At 39.0% G+C, this 16,486-nt stretch overlaps 1 protein-coding gene and 1 pseudogene across 13 annotated transcripts in view; one reads left to right on the forward strand and one right to left on the reverse strand.

Annotated features, from left to right (window-relative positions):
- The first annotated feature begins 110 nt into the window (after positions 1-110).
- The window catches only part of LOC309620905 (membrane-bound transcription factor site-2 protease), a 56,973-nt gene continuing 40,597 nt past the window's right edge, over positions 111-16,486 (forward strand). For 11 of the 12 annotated variants that reach the window (XR_014239723.1, XR_014239724.1, XR_014239725.1 and 8 more), the window contains exons 1-4: positions 111-341; positions 3,192-3,340; positions 5,069-5,303; positions 14,868-14,971. Coding sequence is in view for 4 of the 12 variants with exons in the window: in XM_082377748.1 (XP_082233874.1) it covers positions 267-341; positions 3,192-3,340; positions 5,069-5,303; positions 14,868-14,971 (563 nt within the window). In the remaining 8 variants the exon portion in view is untranslated. The remainder of the gene's footprint in view (positions 342-3,191; positions 3,341-5,068; positions 5,304-14,867; positions 14,972-16,486) is intronic. The other variant, XM_082377747.1, reaches the window with a different exon arrangement.
- Positions 5,567-11,326, reverse strand: LOC309620926 (heterogeneous nuclear ribonucleoprotein A1-like 2 pseudogene; annotated as a pseudogene). Its single transcript has 2 exons — positions 11,322-11,326; positions 5,567-10,603 (listed from the first exon to the last, which is right to left on the reverse strand). The product of its transcript is annotated as a heterogeneous nuclear ribonucleoprotein A1-like 2 pseudogene (transcript).

A 16,486-nucleotide genomic window follows, 5' to 3' on the forward strand; every position in this document is an offset into this window, starting at 1 on the left:
GCAGCCGCAGTCTAGTTGATACCCAGACAGCGGCGCCCGAGTGCCCCGCGAAAATAAGCCCCCACGCCCTTTTCCGGTGCGCACACTGCCGTTCGTGCGACCCACCAGAAGGATCCGGAAGGAAACGACGCCACCACGAAAAAGGAGCCGGTGGCAGCTGGGTTCCTGCGCAGATGCTGGGGCTGTAGGCGCCGCGCGGCCGGCTGGTTGCGGCTCGCAGGGAGGACGCCGGCGCTCGCCTTCCCTCCGCAGCCCCCGCCGCTGCCATGATTCCGGTATCGCTGGTGGTGGTGGTGGTGGGCGGCTGGACTGCCGTCTACCTGACCGACTTGGTGTTGAAGGTGAGGGCCTCGGGCCTAAGGCCCAAGCCCGCGGTGCCAGGGCCGGGGCGCAAGGCCCTAGGCCTTTTCTCTTCCCCTGCCTTGTGCCTCCCGGGCTGAAAGCCGTGCGACCGGAACCCACGTGCGGCCTTCCGCGTGGCGCCCGGTCCCATGGAGTAAATAAAGCACGGCTGGCCGCGGGAGGGGTGTGGCGGCCTGCGCAGCTGCCGCAGTCTCATTGCGGGGCTCTGCAGGCCCCGCAGCCTTCGGGTCCTGCCCGGGAGGCGCCGGTAGTGGGTTCGGGAGGGCCGGGGCCCTGCCAAACCCCGCGGCATTGCACCTGGAAGGAAATAAAATATCCTCCTGGGAAAGACACTGTTTGCCCTCATTGTCTTTAAGGCCACGACCCTCCAGAGACTGGTATTGGAATGAATCTAAATCAAGTTGTGATTTACATCAGTGGTCTCAAACTTTAAAGTGCTTATGACCATCTGGGGTTCCGGTTAAAATGCACATTCTGATTCAGCAGGTCTGGGGCGGGGGCCTAAGATTCTGCATTTCTAACCAGTTCCCAAGTGCTACCAATGCTGCCAATCTACAGACCATACTTCAAAGTAGCAAGGCTTCAGATAACTAGTTTCTGACTACTCGAATTCTCATTTGTATCTTAGACGCCGTTTCTTCACACTAACCCCCCCTTAATACTCCCACCCCCGCCCCACACACACCCTGGGTGCACGGCCCATTTTTATTTGGGTAGCAGATATTATGGACAGTTGTCTGACCACATGCTTCAGGCAGCCTTTCGGAATTGCATATTGGGGGTGGGAGTATTGTATGCGTGGAATAAAATCATGTCAATTCTCAAATATTTAATGAAAATTCCAATTATGACTAGTAAAACCTTCATGTTATGAATACTGTTTTAAATAGAATACTGTAGTTTAGTATTGTGTGGTTTAGGCTTAACAGCAAAATGATACTTTTGTTGCTTTGTTGCATTCAAACTTGCAAAGTGAGGAGATTATACAGTTGAATCCTTAGAGCAAGGGCTGCGCTCTGCCACTTCCTATCCATTGAGAGCTTGGGCAGATTACTCTCTGTTCCTCCATTACTTCATCTTTAAAATAGGCATAATAATTGTAAAGCTCTCCTGAGATTATAGGGAGGATTTCATTAATTCATCCACATAGAGCCGTGCTACTCAACCTGAGATTCAAGGACCAGCAGCACTTGGCATTATCTGGGAGCCTGTCAGAAATGTAGAATCTCAGGCCTCATTCCTGACCCACAGAATCCGAATCTGCATCCTCATAAGATCCCCAGGTGCTTTCTCTGCACATACTTGGCACAGTGCTTAGCATGTCATGAGCAGTACAGGCCACTGCTTGTTTAAACAGTGATTTTGTTGTTTGGAAAAAACAAAGCCGCATGATTTCTTCATGTTGCATGTGTGACAAAAATCCAAAATAAAAAGAATTTTTCAAACCTCTGTAGTCTCTGGTCCAGTGTGTGAGGTGATCAGGATGTCACTTTAATTTCAGTAACAGTTCCTAACTCGCTAAGAGAGCACTATTCCTTGAGCGAAAGACCGAACTCTCATTCAGAGTATCTGCTTGGGGAATGGAGAGACCTCAGGTTTTAGGAGCCTGCACCTTCAGCTTCTCTGCTTCTAACTTGGTCTGCTGTTCCACCCTTGGTTTGTCTAGGATTTCCTCAGTAGACACCTGGAGGGGTGTGTCACTCTCCTTTTCCAAGTCCTAGAAGACAAGCAGGTTTAATAACTTCACCTGAAGATTGAGAGCAGAGAGCATTGTGGATCCAAAGGCAAACAGATACCTGTATTCAGACTCAGGTCATTTTATGACTGTGATAGGGCTGAAATATCCTTCTAGATAAGTTTCTCAAATGGATGGGCATCTATATGACAAAATACTTAACCATACTTACTGTAAGAGGTAAGAGGTCAGTGGCAGTGCATGTAAAACAGCCTTATGTTATCCAAAATCTTACATTACTCAAGGACTTCGAACTTCCCTAAAGATAAAACTCTTTGTTAGGCTGCGTATAAGCAGCTGTCTCCCCAACAGTGAAGAATGTAAGAAGTTACTGAGACGAAGGTGGCTTTAGATAAGTTTTGTACTTTTTCATGGTCAAATTCAGCCTAATTTCTTAGGGTTGTTGCTCAGAAGAGGATAGAAAGCACCAATTCCAACTAACCTGTCCCCTCTGTTGGATTGGCTGGGGATCTTTTTTAATTACAACAAAAGACCTCTTTCTCTGGTAACAAGGCTTCTAGACCTGTGCTGTCCAGTATGGTAGCCACTAACTACATGTGGCCATCTAGCATTTGAAATGGGGCTAGTCCGAATAGAGATGTGCTATAAGTGTAAAGCTGACACTGAATTTCAAAGACTTAATGCGTAAGTAAGTAAATAAATAGAATGTGAGGTGTTTCAATATATTAATTATATTTTGAATGATAATATCTTGATATTTTGAGTTAAAAATACATTTAAATTAACCTCTGTTTCTGTTTGCCTTTTAAAATTCGGCTACTAGAAAATTAAAAATTACATATGTGGCTTGCACTTGTAGCTCACATTGTATGTCTATTGGACAACGCTGTTCTAAGCAAAGGTCAGCAAACTTTTTTGCCCGTGGGCCATAGTTTGCCAGACCCTGACTTCAGCAGATCAGCTAGTCCAAGACTCTTACTTTAATATCCTGAAGAATAAACATAAAGTTTTAAAATTATAAACATTTGATTAGCCAGTATCTTGCGTTCCTGTAGAAAACACTTTTATTTTCTTAAACCTTATAAATTATTCTTCAAAATTCAGTGATGTGGAACTGTTCTTTCTCTCTTAGTCATCTGTGTATTTTAAACATTCTTATGAAGACTGGCTGGAAAACAACGGATTGAGCATCTCCCCTTTTCACATAAGATGGCAGACTGCTGTTTTCAATCGTGCCTTTTACAGTTGGGGACGGCGGAAAGCAAGGATGCTTTACCAGTGGTATTCTTTATTTTCTCTTTTTGGTTTAAATTAGTCATTGTGATCATGAGAAATACTTGTTAAGTGAACTGTTTCCATCATTTTCAATTTATTGAGTTTTAAAATGTTGACAATGTAAAAACTTTCTGGCTTTATATAAATTCATGGGATTGCATCATTGTGCTTTTGCATACATTCAAAATCAAGGTTCTATGTCTTGATCTGAGTGGTGGATACATCGGTACACATATGTAAAAATTCAATGAGCTGTATGCTTCAGACTTAGGCACTTTGTGTAAGTTATACACCAATAGAAAGACAAAAGGCATATGGAGCATTTTCCACCAGGAAAATAATCCTGGAGAATTCTCTCCCCCATCATGACAGATAGAAACAAGGGTCCTGGGAGTCATAGGGCTCCCAAAAGTCTCCAGGCTTTCCTCTATAATTCTTCTGTGATACCCATCCAGGGCAAGGATATTTAAAATACTTATCATCCAGTAAGGCATACACACAAACCAATCAGGAAAATGGCCAGCCAGGTTACAGCAGCAGGGTCCTGGAGCCCTCTGGCTATGCCAGGCATATCCCTTTAATTTAAAATATTTTTAAAATCATGGTTTATAGTGTTTATAGTGTTTACAATGATCTCTGGGACACCCTAGAGACTGACAGTTTCTGTACTTGACAGAATTTCTAGTATGGCAGTAGGGGGCCTTTGTCGAAATTCCTTTTTGTTAAAAATTTAGCTCCAACTAGAGTAGAGCTAAATATAAACAATCAGGTCATCAAAAAGCAGAAAATGCAACAGCAAATCAAAGCAAACAAAATAGAAACAATAAAGATAAGAGCAGAAATCAGTGAAATAGAAAGTATACAGTAGAGAAAATCAGCAAAGCCAAAAGTTGGTACTTTGAAAAGATTAATAAAATTAATAAACTCCTACCATGACTGATCAAGAAAAAAAGCAAACAAAATAACTAAAAATCAGAATTGAAAGGAGAAACATTACTATAGATTCTGAGACTTGTTTTATTTTACTTTTATTTATTTATTTATTTATTTATTGGCCACACCATGCGGCTTCTGGGATTTTAGTTCCCCAACCAGGGATTGAACCCAAGCCCTTGTCAATGAGAGAATGGAGTGAGACTCATTTTGAAAAATGAAACTATTGTGAACAGTTATATACCTATAAATTTGACTATTTAGATGAAATGGACAAGTGCCTTGAAAAACACAACTTATCAGAAAGTTAGAAAATGTAATAGATTATCCCCAACTATAGAGGAGTGATTTCTAATTATTAAAAGAGTAGAAGAAAGAAACTTAAGTTTCACCATGTTAATATTTAAGCTCATTACAAAATTCAAGTAAAATAAAATGCAAACAAAAGAATTGGTAGATGAAAAAGAATGGACGTCTATAATGTCAAAAGAGCTTTCATAACTACATGAGAACAAGATCAAAACAATGCTATGTAAATGAGCAAAAAAATATGAGAGGAAACAAACTTTTTATTGGGAACAACATTCAGCCTCTTCAGTTATGAGAGAATTGTAAATTATAACTGCTTAAAGAGACTAGTGCCCATGCTTCAGTCAAGTATCTGAACTTCAAGTCGGAAAAAGAAGTTATTGAAATTTTTAGATATTGTTTTGAAGCTATGAAAGGTGGCTGGTTAATGAATTTTTTAGTCCATGAATTGTGAGGAATTGTACATTTATGTAATTTTTTTCCTCTTGACAGGTTCAATTTTGGAATGGTGTTTGGTGTAATTGCCATGTTCAGCTCTTTTTTTCTTCTGGGGAAAACGCTGATGCAGACTTTAGGCCAAATGATGGCTGACTCTCCCTCTTCTTATTCTTCCTCCTCTTCCTCCTCTTCTTCCTCCTCCTCCTCTTCCTCCTCTTCCTCTTCTTCCTCCTCCTCTTCGTCCTCTTCCTCTTCCTCACTTCACAACGAACAGGTGCTACAAGTTGTGGTAAGTGCCTTCTTATTGCTTTAAGTAGCTTTATTGAAACATAGATATAAGAAATTTCTTCTGGATACCATAATTCCTATCTATAATATAAATATGAAATAAATGGAAAGTCTCACAATTTCTCAAATTACTTGCTTAAACAAAATCATTAGTAAGAGTATAGCAAAGAATTGTTGCAATGTGGAGTAGTGGTAGTAATAATAGAACAAATGGACCACCACTAAGACTGTCAACAATTACGCAAGTATTCGATTTAATTCATGTTGTCTTTTTTTTTTTCAGTGCAAGGTTTTTTTTTTAATTGAAGTATAGTTGCTGTACCATATTATATAAGTTGTGGGTGTACCATATAGTGATTCGCAATTTTTCAAAGTTATACTCCATTTATAGTTATTATAAAATATCGGCTCTATTCCCTGTGTTGTAAAATATATACTTGTAGCTTGTTTTATACCTAACTTGGTAATTCATGTTGTCTTCTTGAGGTGTTGAATAATTGTTACTGTCAAGGAATAAGCATACTGATTTAAGATCTCTGTAATGTAGAAATAAATTGCATCTTAATCCTATGCAAAATGTTCCCCTTTCTTCTTCATGGCTTTCAGATTCTTAAGCAATAATATCCTTTCAATTAAAGGTAAAAGACGTTTTGAATGATCACTGTGATTTCTTGATATGAAGAATAATGTGCTGAGTTGTACTCCTTTGACTGTAAGCTACTTAAAATAATTCCCACTTTAAAGCACATGTGTAGACCAATACCTTATCAATTCATGTTTCCAGAGTTTGAAAGGGTGCTTTACCACTGACTAACTTCAATTTTAAATTTTTTACGTTAATAGTTTCCATTTCCATGAGTCATGGATGTTATGTTTTTAATCGTGTTCTTATTAATGAAATAGACTATATGAGTTAGTGACTTTTTTTAAAATTGAAGTATAGTTGATTTACAGTATTATGTTAGTTTCAGGTATACAGCATAGTGAGTCAGTATTTTTGCAGATTAAATTCCATTGTAGGTTATTACAAGATAATGGGTGTAATTCCCTGTGCTATACAGTATATCCGTGTTACTTATCTATTTTACTTTATTTTATTTTATTTTTATATCTTTATTGGAGTATAATTGCTTTACAATGTTGTGTTAGTTTCTGTTGTACAACAAAGTGAATCAGCTGTAAGTATACATATATCCCCTCCCTCTTGAGCCTCCCTCCCGTCCTCCCTATCCCACCCCTCTAGGTGGTCACAAAGCATTGAGCTGATCTCCCTGTGCTATGCAGCTGCTTCCCACTAGCCATCCATTTTACATTTGGTAGTGTATATATGTCAATGCTACTCTCTCACTTCATCCCAAATATACAAACTATATAGTAGTTTGTATCTGTTAATACCCCTAATTTGTCCCTCCCTTCTTCCTTTTCCCCTTTGGTAACCACAGGTTTGTTTTCTATATCTGTGAGTCTGTTTCTGTTTTGCATATACATTCATTTGTATTATTTTTTAGGTTCCACATATAAGTGATATTATACAGTATTTGTCTATCTCTGTCTTATTTCACTAAGCATAATATTCTGTACGTCCAACCACATTGCTGCAGATGGCAGTATTTCATTCTTTTATGTGTCTGAGTAATATTCCAGTGTATATATATAAGTACATCTTCTTAATCCATTCGTCTGATGGGCACTTGGGTTGTTTCCACGTCTTGGCTATTGTAAATAGTGCTGCTATGAACATTAGAGTGCGTGTATCTTTTCGAATTAGTGTTATTGTTTTTTTCATATATATACCCAGGGGTGGGATTGCTGGATCATATGGTAGTCCTATTTTTAGCTTTTTAAGGAGCCTCCATACTGTTTTCCATGGCGGCTGCACTAATTTACATTCCCACCAACAGTGTACAAGAGTTCCCTTTTCTCCACATCCTCGCCAACATTTGTTATTTGTAGACTTTTTGATGATAGCCATTCTGACAGGTGTGAGGTAATACTTCATTGTGGTTTTGATTTACATTTCTCTAATAATTAGCAGTGTTGAGCATCTTTTCATGTGTTAGCTATCTGTATGTCTTCTTTGGAAAAATGTCTATTCAAGATTGACAGATATTTTTTTTAACTCATCTCTTTGTGGCCTCTACTAGCTGGGTCACTATGGGAAGATTACAAGTCATTCGTAGCAAAAAATAAAGAATCTCTCCTATGGTAATAGCTCTTTCTTAGAGGTTAAAAGGATTCAGGGGGGTGAGGCCTCAGACGAGATGATTTATTTCTTCAGCAAACATTTACTGAGTGTAGTCTGCCTACTGGCCTTGTGCTTAGTCCTGCTTATACAGGGAACAAAATCCAATCCTAGCACTTACAGAACTTTTAGTCTAGAGGGAGAGCTGCTATGATTTTCTACAGTTGGACAGAGTACAAGGTGCCGCAGGAACGAAGACAAGCCCTGCTGAGGTGTGCCTGGCACTGGGAAGAGAGTAGAGGAGAAGGGAAGGGTAAGGAGAGTCCACATAGCCTGGGAAAGGAAGATGGCAGTTGAGCATGCCAGAAACAGAGGGAACCATATAACATGGAAAGGCAGAGGGAATAATAGTACTAATAATAAAACCTAGTTAGGGGCTTCCCTGGTGGCACAGTGGTTAAGAATCCGCCTGCCAGTGCAGGGGACACAGGTTCGAGCCCTGGTCCGGAAAGATCCCACATGCCACGGAGCAACTAAGCTCGTGCACCACAACTACTGAGCCTGCGTGCCGCAACTACTGAAGCCCATGCGCCTAGAGCCTGTGCTCCGCAACAAGAGAAGCCACCGCAATGAGAAGACCACGCACCGCCACGAAGAGTAGCCCCCGCTCGCCGCAACTAGAGAATGCCCGCACGCAGCAGCGAAGACCCAATGCAGCCAAAAATAAATATAAATAAAATAAATAAGTTTATTTAAAAAACAAAAAACCTAGTTAATATGCAGTGCTTCCCATGTGAGGTTTTTGTGCCTATTTTATTTTATTCCTGCAGCAATCTAGAGGTAAGTATTGTTGTTATCCCTGATTCACAGATGAGAAAACCAAGGCACAGAGCTGTTAAGTCACTTGCCTGTGGTCACAGCTAGTAAGTGGTGGGTCCATCACTCACCCACCACTGACCTCAGAGCCTGTGCACAGTATGCTCTACTCCCTTAAAAAAGACCAATAATTCCTCAAGGAACTATAAAGTAACTTTGACCTGTATCTAAGTGGTATATGGTGGAAGGTGTATGGTGTAGGAGATAAGATGGGAGATATAGGTAGGGTCTGAGTTATGAAGGGCCATTCTAAGAAGTTTTGATTTTATCTGTAGATAACAAGTCTGTGCAAAATGGACTGGAGTAGGGTTTCACCAAAGATGGGGAGACCATTTAAGAGAGCATTTGGAATAATTCACGTTAGAAGTTATAAAGATCTAAACTAAATTAGTGGTAAGGAGAATGAAGGGGCTGGATTCAAGGGATCTTTTGCAGTGGAGTTCTCAGACCTCAGTCATTAATTGAATGTGAGGCTGGAAGGAGAAGAAAGTCGAGGATGACTTTCAGGCTGCATGACTGGTTATTGTTTGCCAAGAAAGAGGATAGTAGAGAAAGAAGCAGGCTTGGAGGAAATACGATCACTGGCCTGTCTGCCTGCTAGGATTAGAATGGCAAAAGGTGTTTTTTGGCTTTTTGGTTTTATTTCAGTTTAACAAGTTTGGTTTTGTTTTTGTTTGTTTTTAAAGACACATTTATTCAGTGTCACATTTATTCAGACTATTACATTTAGCAATCAACAGTGTGGGTACAAAAAAAAAATCTATATTAAAACCCTTTGTTGGAATGCTTTACACTTTCCACAGAATAGAAACTAAACCTATTATACAGTTAGTCACAAATATAGTCCTCGGGGTTTTTTTGCCCAAACACAGGAGTATTGTCTAAAACCGGGGTCCCCAACCCCTGAACCGCGGACCACTAGTGGTCCGCGGCCTGTTAGGAACCGGGCCGCACAGCAGGAGGTGAGTGGCGAGCGAGCGAGCGAAGCTTCATCTGCCACTCCACATCGCTCCCCATCGCTCGCATTACCACCTGAACCATTCCCCCTCCCCGGTCCATGGAAAAACTGTCTTCCATGAAACCAGTCCCTGGTGCCAAAAAGGTTGGGGACCGCTGGTCTAAAACATGTCTTTGTAGCAACTCCCCGCCACCTCCGTGCTTGGTTGAGTTCCCAAATCTGTTGTAACCTGTAGCTTCCCTGTCACTTCTCTGGCTCTCCTCTCCTGCTAAGCTTTGTTTCCTGGCAGTAATTAAAACCTTCTGCCACTGCCATAGCTACTGCTGCTGTTGGAACTGCCATAGCCACCTTGGTTTCGTGGTTTGGCAAAGTATTGGCCTCAGCCCCCATAGGGGCCAGACCTTCTGCCTCCAAAGTTTCCTCCTTTCATGGATCCAAAATTTGAACATTGATTGTTGTAATTGCCAAAATCATTGTAGCTTCCACCACCTCCAAAATTGCTTCCGTCATTACCAAACCCATTATAGCCATCCCCACTGCCACCATAGCCACCACTATGGCTGCCACCAAAGCCACCTCGACCACTGACATTTCCTCCACGACCAAAGTTGTCATTCCCACCAAAACCACCTCCGTGACCACCACCAAAGTTTCCAGAACCACTTTGATCTCTTTGGCTGGATGAAGCACTAGCCATCGCTTGCTTAGATAGGGCTTTCCTTACTTCACAGTGTGGTATTTCTGAATGACAATCCTGTCTGCGGAGTCATGGCCATCAAATGGTACAAAAGCAAAGCCTCTCTTTTTGCCACTGCCTCAGCCAGTCAATTTTTTCCCCATACTATTCAAAATAATATCTTAGGTGATGTTCTTCAGTGTCTTCTTTAATGCCACCAACAAAAATCTTCTTCACAGTTAAGTGGGCACCAGGTCTTTGAGAATCTTCTCTTGAGACGGCCCTCTTTGGCTCCACAACTCTTCCATCCGCCTTGTATGGCCTTGCCTTCATGGCTGCATCCGCCTCCTCCACAGTGGCATACATGACAAACCCAAAGCCTCTGGAGCGCTTGTTTGGATCCCTCATTACCACACTGTCTATGAGCGTTCCCCACTGCTCAGAATTGCTCCCCAGACTCTCATCGGTTGTTTCAAAGCTCAAACCGCCAATGAAGAGCTTCCACAGCTGTTCGGGCTCTTTGGGAGACTCTGATTTAGACGTGACAACAGTGGAGCTGGGGAGACTTTAATGATGTTTACTCGGCAGCGTCCACGGGCAGAAAGAAAGCTAACAAGTTTTTTTAATTTTTTTATTTGATAAATTTGACATGTTACAATTTACAAATTTAAGGTGTACAGCGAGTTACTTTCATATATTTATTTATTGTAATATGATTGCCATTGGAGCAATATTTATCACATATCATTATAGTACAATTTTATTGATTGTATTCTTTATACTGTGCATTAGATCTCTGTGGCTTATTTACTACTTGTTACAAGTTTGTACCCTTAAATACCGTCACTCATATCCCTCCCATCCCCTGGTAACTACCATTTTACTCTCTGTTTTTTAATAGATTTGACTTTTTTAGATTCCATATATAAGTGATATCATACTGTACTTGTATTTCTCTGATTTATCTCGCTTAGCATCATGTGCTCAAGGTCTATCCATGTTGTTGCAAATGGGAGGATATCTTCCTTTCTCATAGCTGAGTAATATTCCATTGTTTATGTACATGTACCACATTGTTTTTATCCATTCATCTGTTGGTGATCATTTGGGTTGTTTCCGTAATCTTGGCTATTGTGAATAATGCTGTGATAAACAGAGATATGCATATATCTCATTGAAATATTTTCATTTCCTTTGGGTATATACCCAGAAGTGGAATTGATGGATCATACCTTAGATGTATTTTTAACTCTTTGAGGAACCTCCATATTGTTTTCCATAGTGGTTGGACTAATTTATATTTCCACCAACAGTGTGTAAGGGTTACCACATCCTTGCCAGCACCCGTGTTGTCTCTTTTCTTCTTGATGATAGCCATTCTAACAGGTGTGAGGTGGTATCTCATTGTGGTTTTGATTGGCATGTCCCTGATGATTAGCTATGTGGAGCATCTTTTCATGTGCCTTTTGGCCAGTTTGCTGTCTTCTTTGGAACTACTAAATAGTAGTTCTGTCCATTTTTTAATCAGATTGTTGGGCGGGGGGGTTGTTTGTTTTGTTAGTTCTTTATATGTTTTGGATATTAACCCCTTATCCAGTATATGGTTCACAAAACTTTTCTCCCATTCTGTAGGCTGCCATTGGTTGTTTCTTTTGCTATGCAGAAGCTTTTGAGTTTCATGTAATCCTATGTGTTGATTTTTGCTTTTGTTGTTTGTGCTTTTGGCATCATGTCCAAAGAATCATTGCCTGAATGGTAAAGTGTTATTTACAGAAGAAATTATTTCTTCTGTTTGCTTTTCAGCTTACTCATAGAGCTCACAAAATATTGATTCTGTTAGGAGAACCATGCTTTGGAACCATTAAGAAGTCAGCTGCCCTCTGTATATCTACCCGGCATATTTTTGTTTAAGTTTGTTGTATCTCCTGACTTTGATATGAGCTCTTGTAGCTTAGAGGACATACTTTCTGTTTACTCTACAATTCCCTACAGCCTCATTCAGTATTAATTCTCCAAAACCTGGCACTCTGTGTTATTGAGAGATCAGTATTTTGGTACATCTAATACCCTGTGTGATCACGGCCGAGACAGATGGGCAGTCGAGTATTGTTGCCAGCAAATAAGACCTACCATCTGTTGGTATAGTCACATGTTCAGATCCTTACCTTATTTCATTATTACATCACTGAAATAATAAAGAGAAGAAATCAATATCCTATTGGATCAAGGCTACTGATTTATTTGAAATAAAGGTAAGGTAACCTGAATACTTTGTGATATAGAGGGAGTGTATGAGTATTAATCTTAAGTACATAAATTTAGAGAGGAATCAGAGAAAAGGAAACTACAGGTCTGAACAGACAGATGCCTGACAACATGGGAATGGAGCAGATATGTAGAAAAAGGTACACTGATGTTCTTGAAAAGAGTTGCTTAGTAGGGTCTGAGTAGAGAGAACTTCAGATAATGAGCATCATAAAAATATCCTCTGACCATTTACTTCCACATCTGGGACTCTAGGTTAAGGAAACACTTCCAAATTATAGAAAAATTAGTATTCATCAAGCTCTTTATCCTAACATTTATTACTATGAAGAATTGGAAACAACCACAATATGTAATTGAGGAATGGTTAAATTATGGGATTGTCATTCAGTGAAATGTTATGAATACATTAAAAATGATGACTATGAAAGCTAGTTTCATAACTAGAGAAAGGACTCTTGGAATCAATGAATTTAGAAAGCAATCCAAGCAGCATGGTTTGAATCTCCTCTTCAGTTACTAAAAAAGGCTTAAAAGTGAAATTCCTTTGTTATACACAAAAATAAATTGCAACTGAATTAAAAGTAAAATGTGAAATCATAAAAGACCTTGAAAGAAAAAAAAACAGGTTTCTATTTATAGGAACACAGAATGAGAAAGACATATGCATAAAACTAATGGCAGAAACCATGAATATTGATAGATTTGACTACATAAAATTTTTTATATATCAAAAAGCCAAAAGCAAAATAAAATTAAAAGGCAAAACTTGGGAATGCATCTGTGATGTGTATCACAGAGAATTGATAATTGATACTTGAAGTGATCTTACAGACAATAAGAAAAACATGAACACTCTAAGGAGAAAAAAATTGACAAGTCGGGAGTAGGCTACTCACAAAAGATCTATCAGTGGTCAAAGAGTAGGGGGAATGTTCAGCTTAATAATCATCAAAGAAATAGAAATCAAACAATGGGATGCTTTTTATTCCTCTCAAATTGCAGATTTGAATAAAATGAGCTTAACCAAGGTTATTGAAGTGTCTGCTTTTGGAGAGCAGTTTGATATGTATCAAAGTCCTTTAAATTTTGTGTGTAATTACCCTCTCTGTTAGGCGTAATGTTAAACAGTGGACAAGGATTATCTCCTGTAATCCTCAGAATTACCCTTTTATGTAAATGCGGAGATTTCCATTTTAATGATGGGGAAATTGAAGTACTGGAGGAATAATCCAAGCTTCCTCAAGGTCCCTTAGCTAGTTATGATGGAGCCAGAACACCAAACCCAAATGATATGTCCCCAGAGCCTGAACCAACCGTGCTTGTCTAACAATTTATTCCCCCCAAATATTTGTGTATATGTGTCCAAATATATTTATCACAGTATTTTATAAGAGCAGAAACCTTTAAAACAATTAAATGCCCAACAGTCTATTCCATGAAATACAATGCAGCTATTAAAAATCATGTTGAACCAGAAATACTCATGAGAAAATGTTTGTGACACTATTAAGTGAAAGGGGTAGATTTCAAAACCATATTTATAATAAAAGAGTATAATTTTTTAAAATATGTGTACATGAAAAGATTGGAAAGACATGCATTGAAACACTGAGAATGGTTTTTTGTTTTGTGTTTGGGGAACAGGAACAGTTTCTATTATTCTTTGAGTTTTCAAGTTTTCCTGCTTTAAACATATTTTGTAATTAATTTAAAATACTAACTAATGAAAGAAAGACGAACTTTCCTCCAGAAGGATACCTTTAGAGTCCCACTGCCTGGATTGTGAGAAATAGAACTTAGGAACGATTATTTATCTTACAAGAAGATTCTTGGGTATCTAAAAATAATTTTACTCTGCAGCCCTTAAAATAGCAAACTTAAGTGCATAACAGTCAGGAGCACGTGGGTCCTTAACATGTCTGTATGTTCCAAATGCCTTACTTTCTGCATTAAATTTCAATTTTAGTATAATATTTATGTATCACTTTGATATGATTTTTCTAACCAATGTACTAGACAAACTGATAGAAGAAATGAAGGGCCTGGTGCTCCCACACCAATAAGGCACTTTATTACACTGCCTTTAATGATCAACTCTCATATAACTTGATAATACTAAAATGAAACTCATTGAAGGGGGGTGGGGACATCCTGTATTACTCACATAAGTACTTGGAGCCTTGCAATAACACTTTAGCGGAAGGAGTGGGAACTGTAACAAGAATTCCCAAATCGGGCTGCCAGCCCTCGAGGGTGGATCAGCTGCTGACTCCTTCATTGCCACTCTGCCTTCCCTGGCACTATGCCAGGCTCCCTAATTCTTTCCCGTGGTAAAGACTTCAGGAAGCTAACGTTTCAACTTTTTAACCTGGTGTTTCCTATTCTCTTTAGATTGGTGTTGTGCTTAGCTCAAAAACTGCCTAGTTCAAAAAAACTGACTGGTGTTTTTATATTTATTATGATAGAAATGGAGAAGTGGACCATCGGTGTTCATATTACTTTTAGCTTACCGAACACTGAGTTTGGAAGTTTAAGTTTTAGTACAGAGTGAACATCGTGGTCTCTTGGTGCCCAAGTGTGTCTTTATCATTGTGTCTGTGAACAGGTTCCTGGCATAAATTTACCCGTCAACCAACTGACCTATTTCTTCGCTGCAGTCCTCATTAGTGGTGTTGTACATGAAATTGGACATGGGATAGCAGCTATTAGGTAATGATATTTACCTCTCTCTCTGTATTCCATGCAAAGAAGCTTTTCATTTAGGAGGATTTATTACTAAAATCTGCTACATTTGATACTTTTTCTTTCTTTGGATACTGCCCAGTGCATATCCACCATTATTATTTTAAGGTAACTTCTCTTTTGTAGAGATTAATATATTGATGAATATGCTCAATTAACTATGTGCACATCTATAATCTGGGTCTTTCTATCCTTTGTCCTTTGCCAGCATGGTTATATCCTCATGGTTCTTCACTATTTTCATCCAATCCTGAAACCTAATCTTTCTATTCATCACTGGATCAGAATGATAACCACTGCACTCAAAGCCCATCCACCTGCCTTCTTAGTACTTTCTTTGGCTCATCATCTGAAATACTTTCCTGCTTCTACTCATGGCCTCTGCTGGCTACAGCAAGAACACTGAAAGCTCTGGGTTTGTTAACAAATATCATAGCCTATCTAGAAATCCAAGTGGAAGAAGATAAGGGAGGATGAGACCTGGGACTTGCTTCAAGTATCATGCCATGTTCTTGTCTTGACTATCCAAATGTATCATTGTAATTATACCTGAGCATTTTAAAGACTCCTAAATGTGTAAAATCCTGATGGGGGGAGAGATTGAGTCACAACTCCCCTTCACTCCCACATAATGAACACACATACTGATGGCAATGTGTTTCATCCTTTGGGTGTGTGGACCAGATAAAAGGTTTTAGAGGAGAAGATTTAATCACTTCTTATTACTTTCCAGTTGCTTATGAACAAGAGTCTATTGACTGGCAATAAACCCTCATCTTGACAGAGCATATACTGTTACACAGGTGTGCCATGTAGTGGTTTAAGTGGTCGGCTACTTTTTCTTTTCTCTCTTTCATCTTTACTTCCACCTTAACTTTGCAGCTTTTAGGGTTTTACATAGAAAAGCATTGTTATTACAGTTTAATCATTCATAATATGTTTGTGAAATAGTTTGCGTAATATTTTATAAAATCCCACTGCCAAGAAAAAGTGAATTTTACAGTCATCTTATATAGTTAATGCTAGGTGACAGCACAATATATTTAGATGATGCTTTTTTTAGAGTAGCTGTGTGGTCTTACAAGGCTTTTAAATGTAATTCCTTTTTTAGAGAATGAATTGATAAAAAATAGTTCTCTTGAGGACAGTCTGAGCATTATGCATTTTTAAATGTAGTACTTATTTTAACATTAATTCAACAGGAATACACTTAGATAAACCTCCACCTTTATAATGGCTAAGAGGAATATAAATATTTAGATAATTTACTTGAATTCTATTTTCTACTATCTCCTTCCCTGAAAATAATTCAGAATAAACCATAAAAATGTTTTTCATTTAGTTTCTCATAGAAATATTAACTATTTCTTTATACAAGTGACTAATTTTAAGTTATTTGCTCAGCATATTGGTTTCTAAAAATTTTTGAAGTTGTTAAGTCTATTTCAGAATGCCCTGTTTTACAAAATGCAATTTCACTGG

Source organism: Balaenoptera borealis, assembly GCF_965194805.1.
Source record: "Balaenoptera borealis genome assembly, chromosome: X".
NCBI lineage: Eukaryota > Metazoa > Chordata > Mammalia > Artiodactyla > Balaenopteridae > Balaenoptera > Balaenoptera borealis.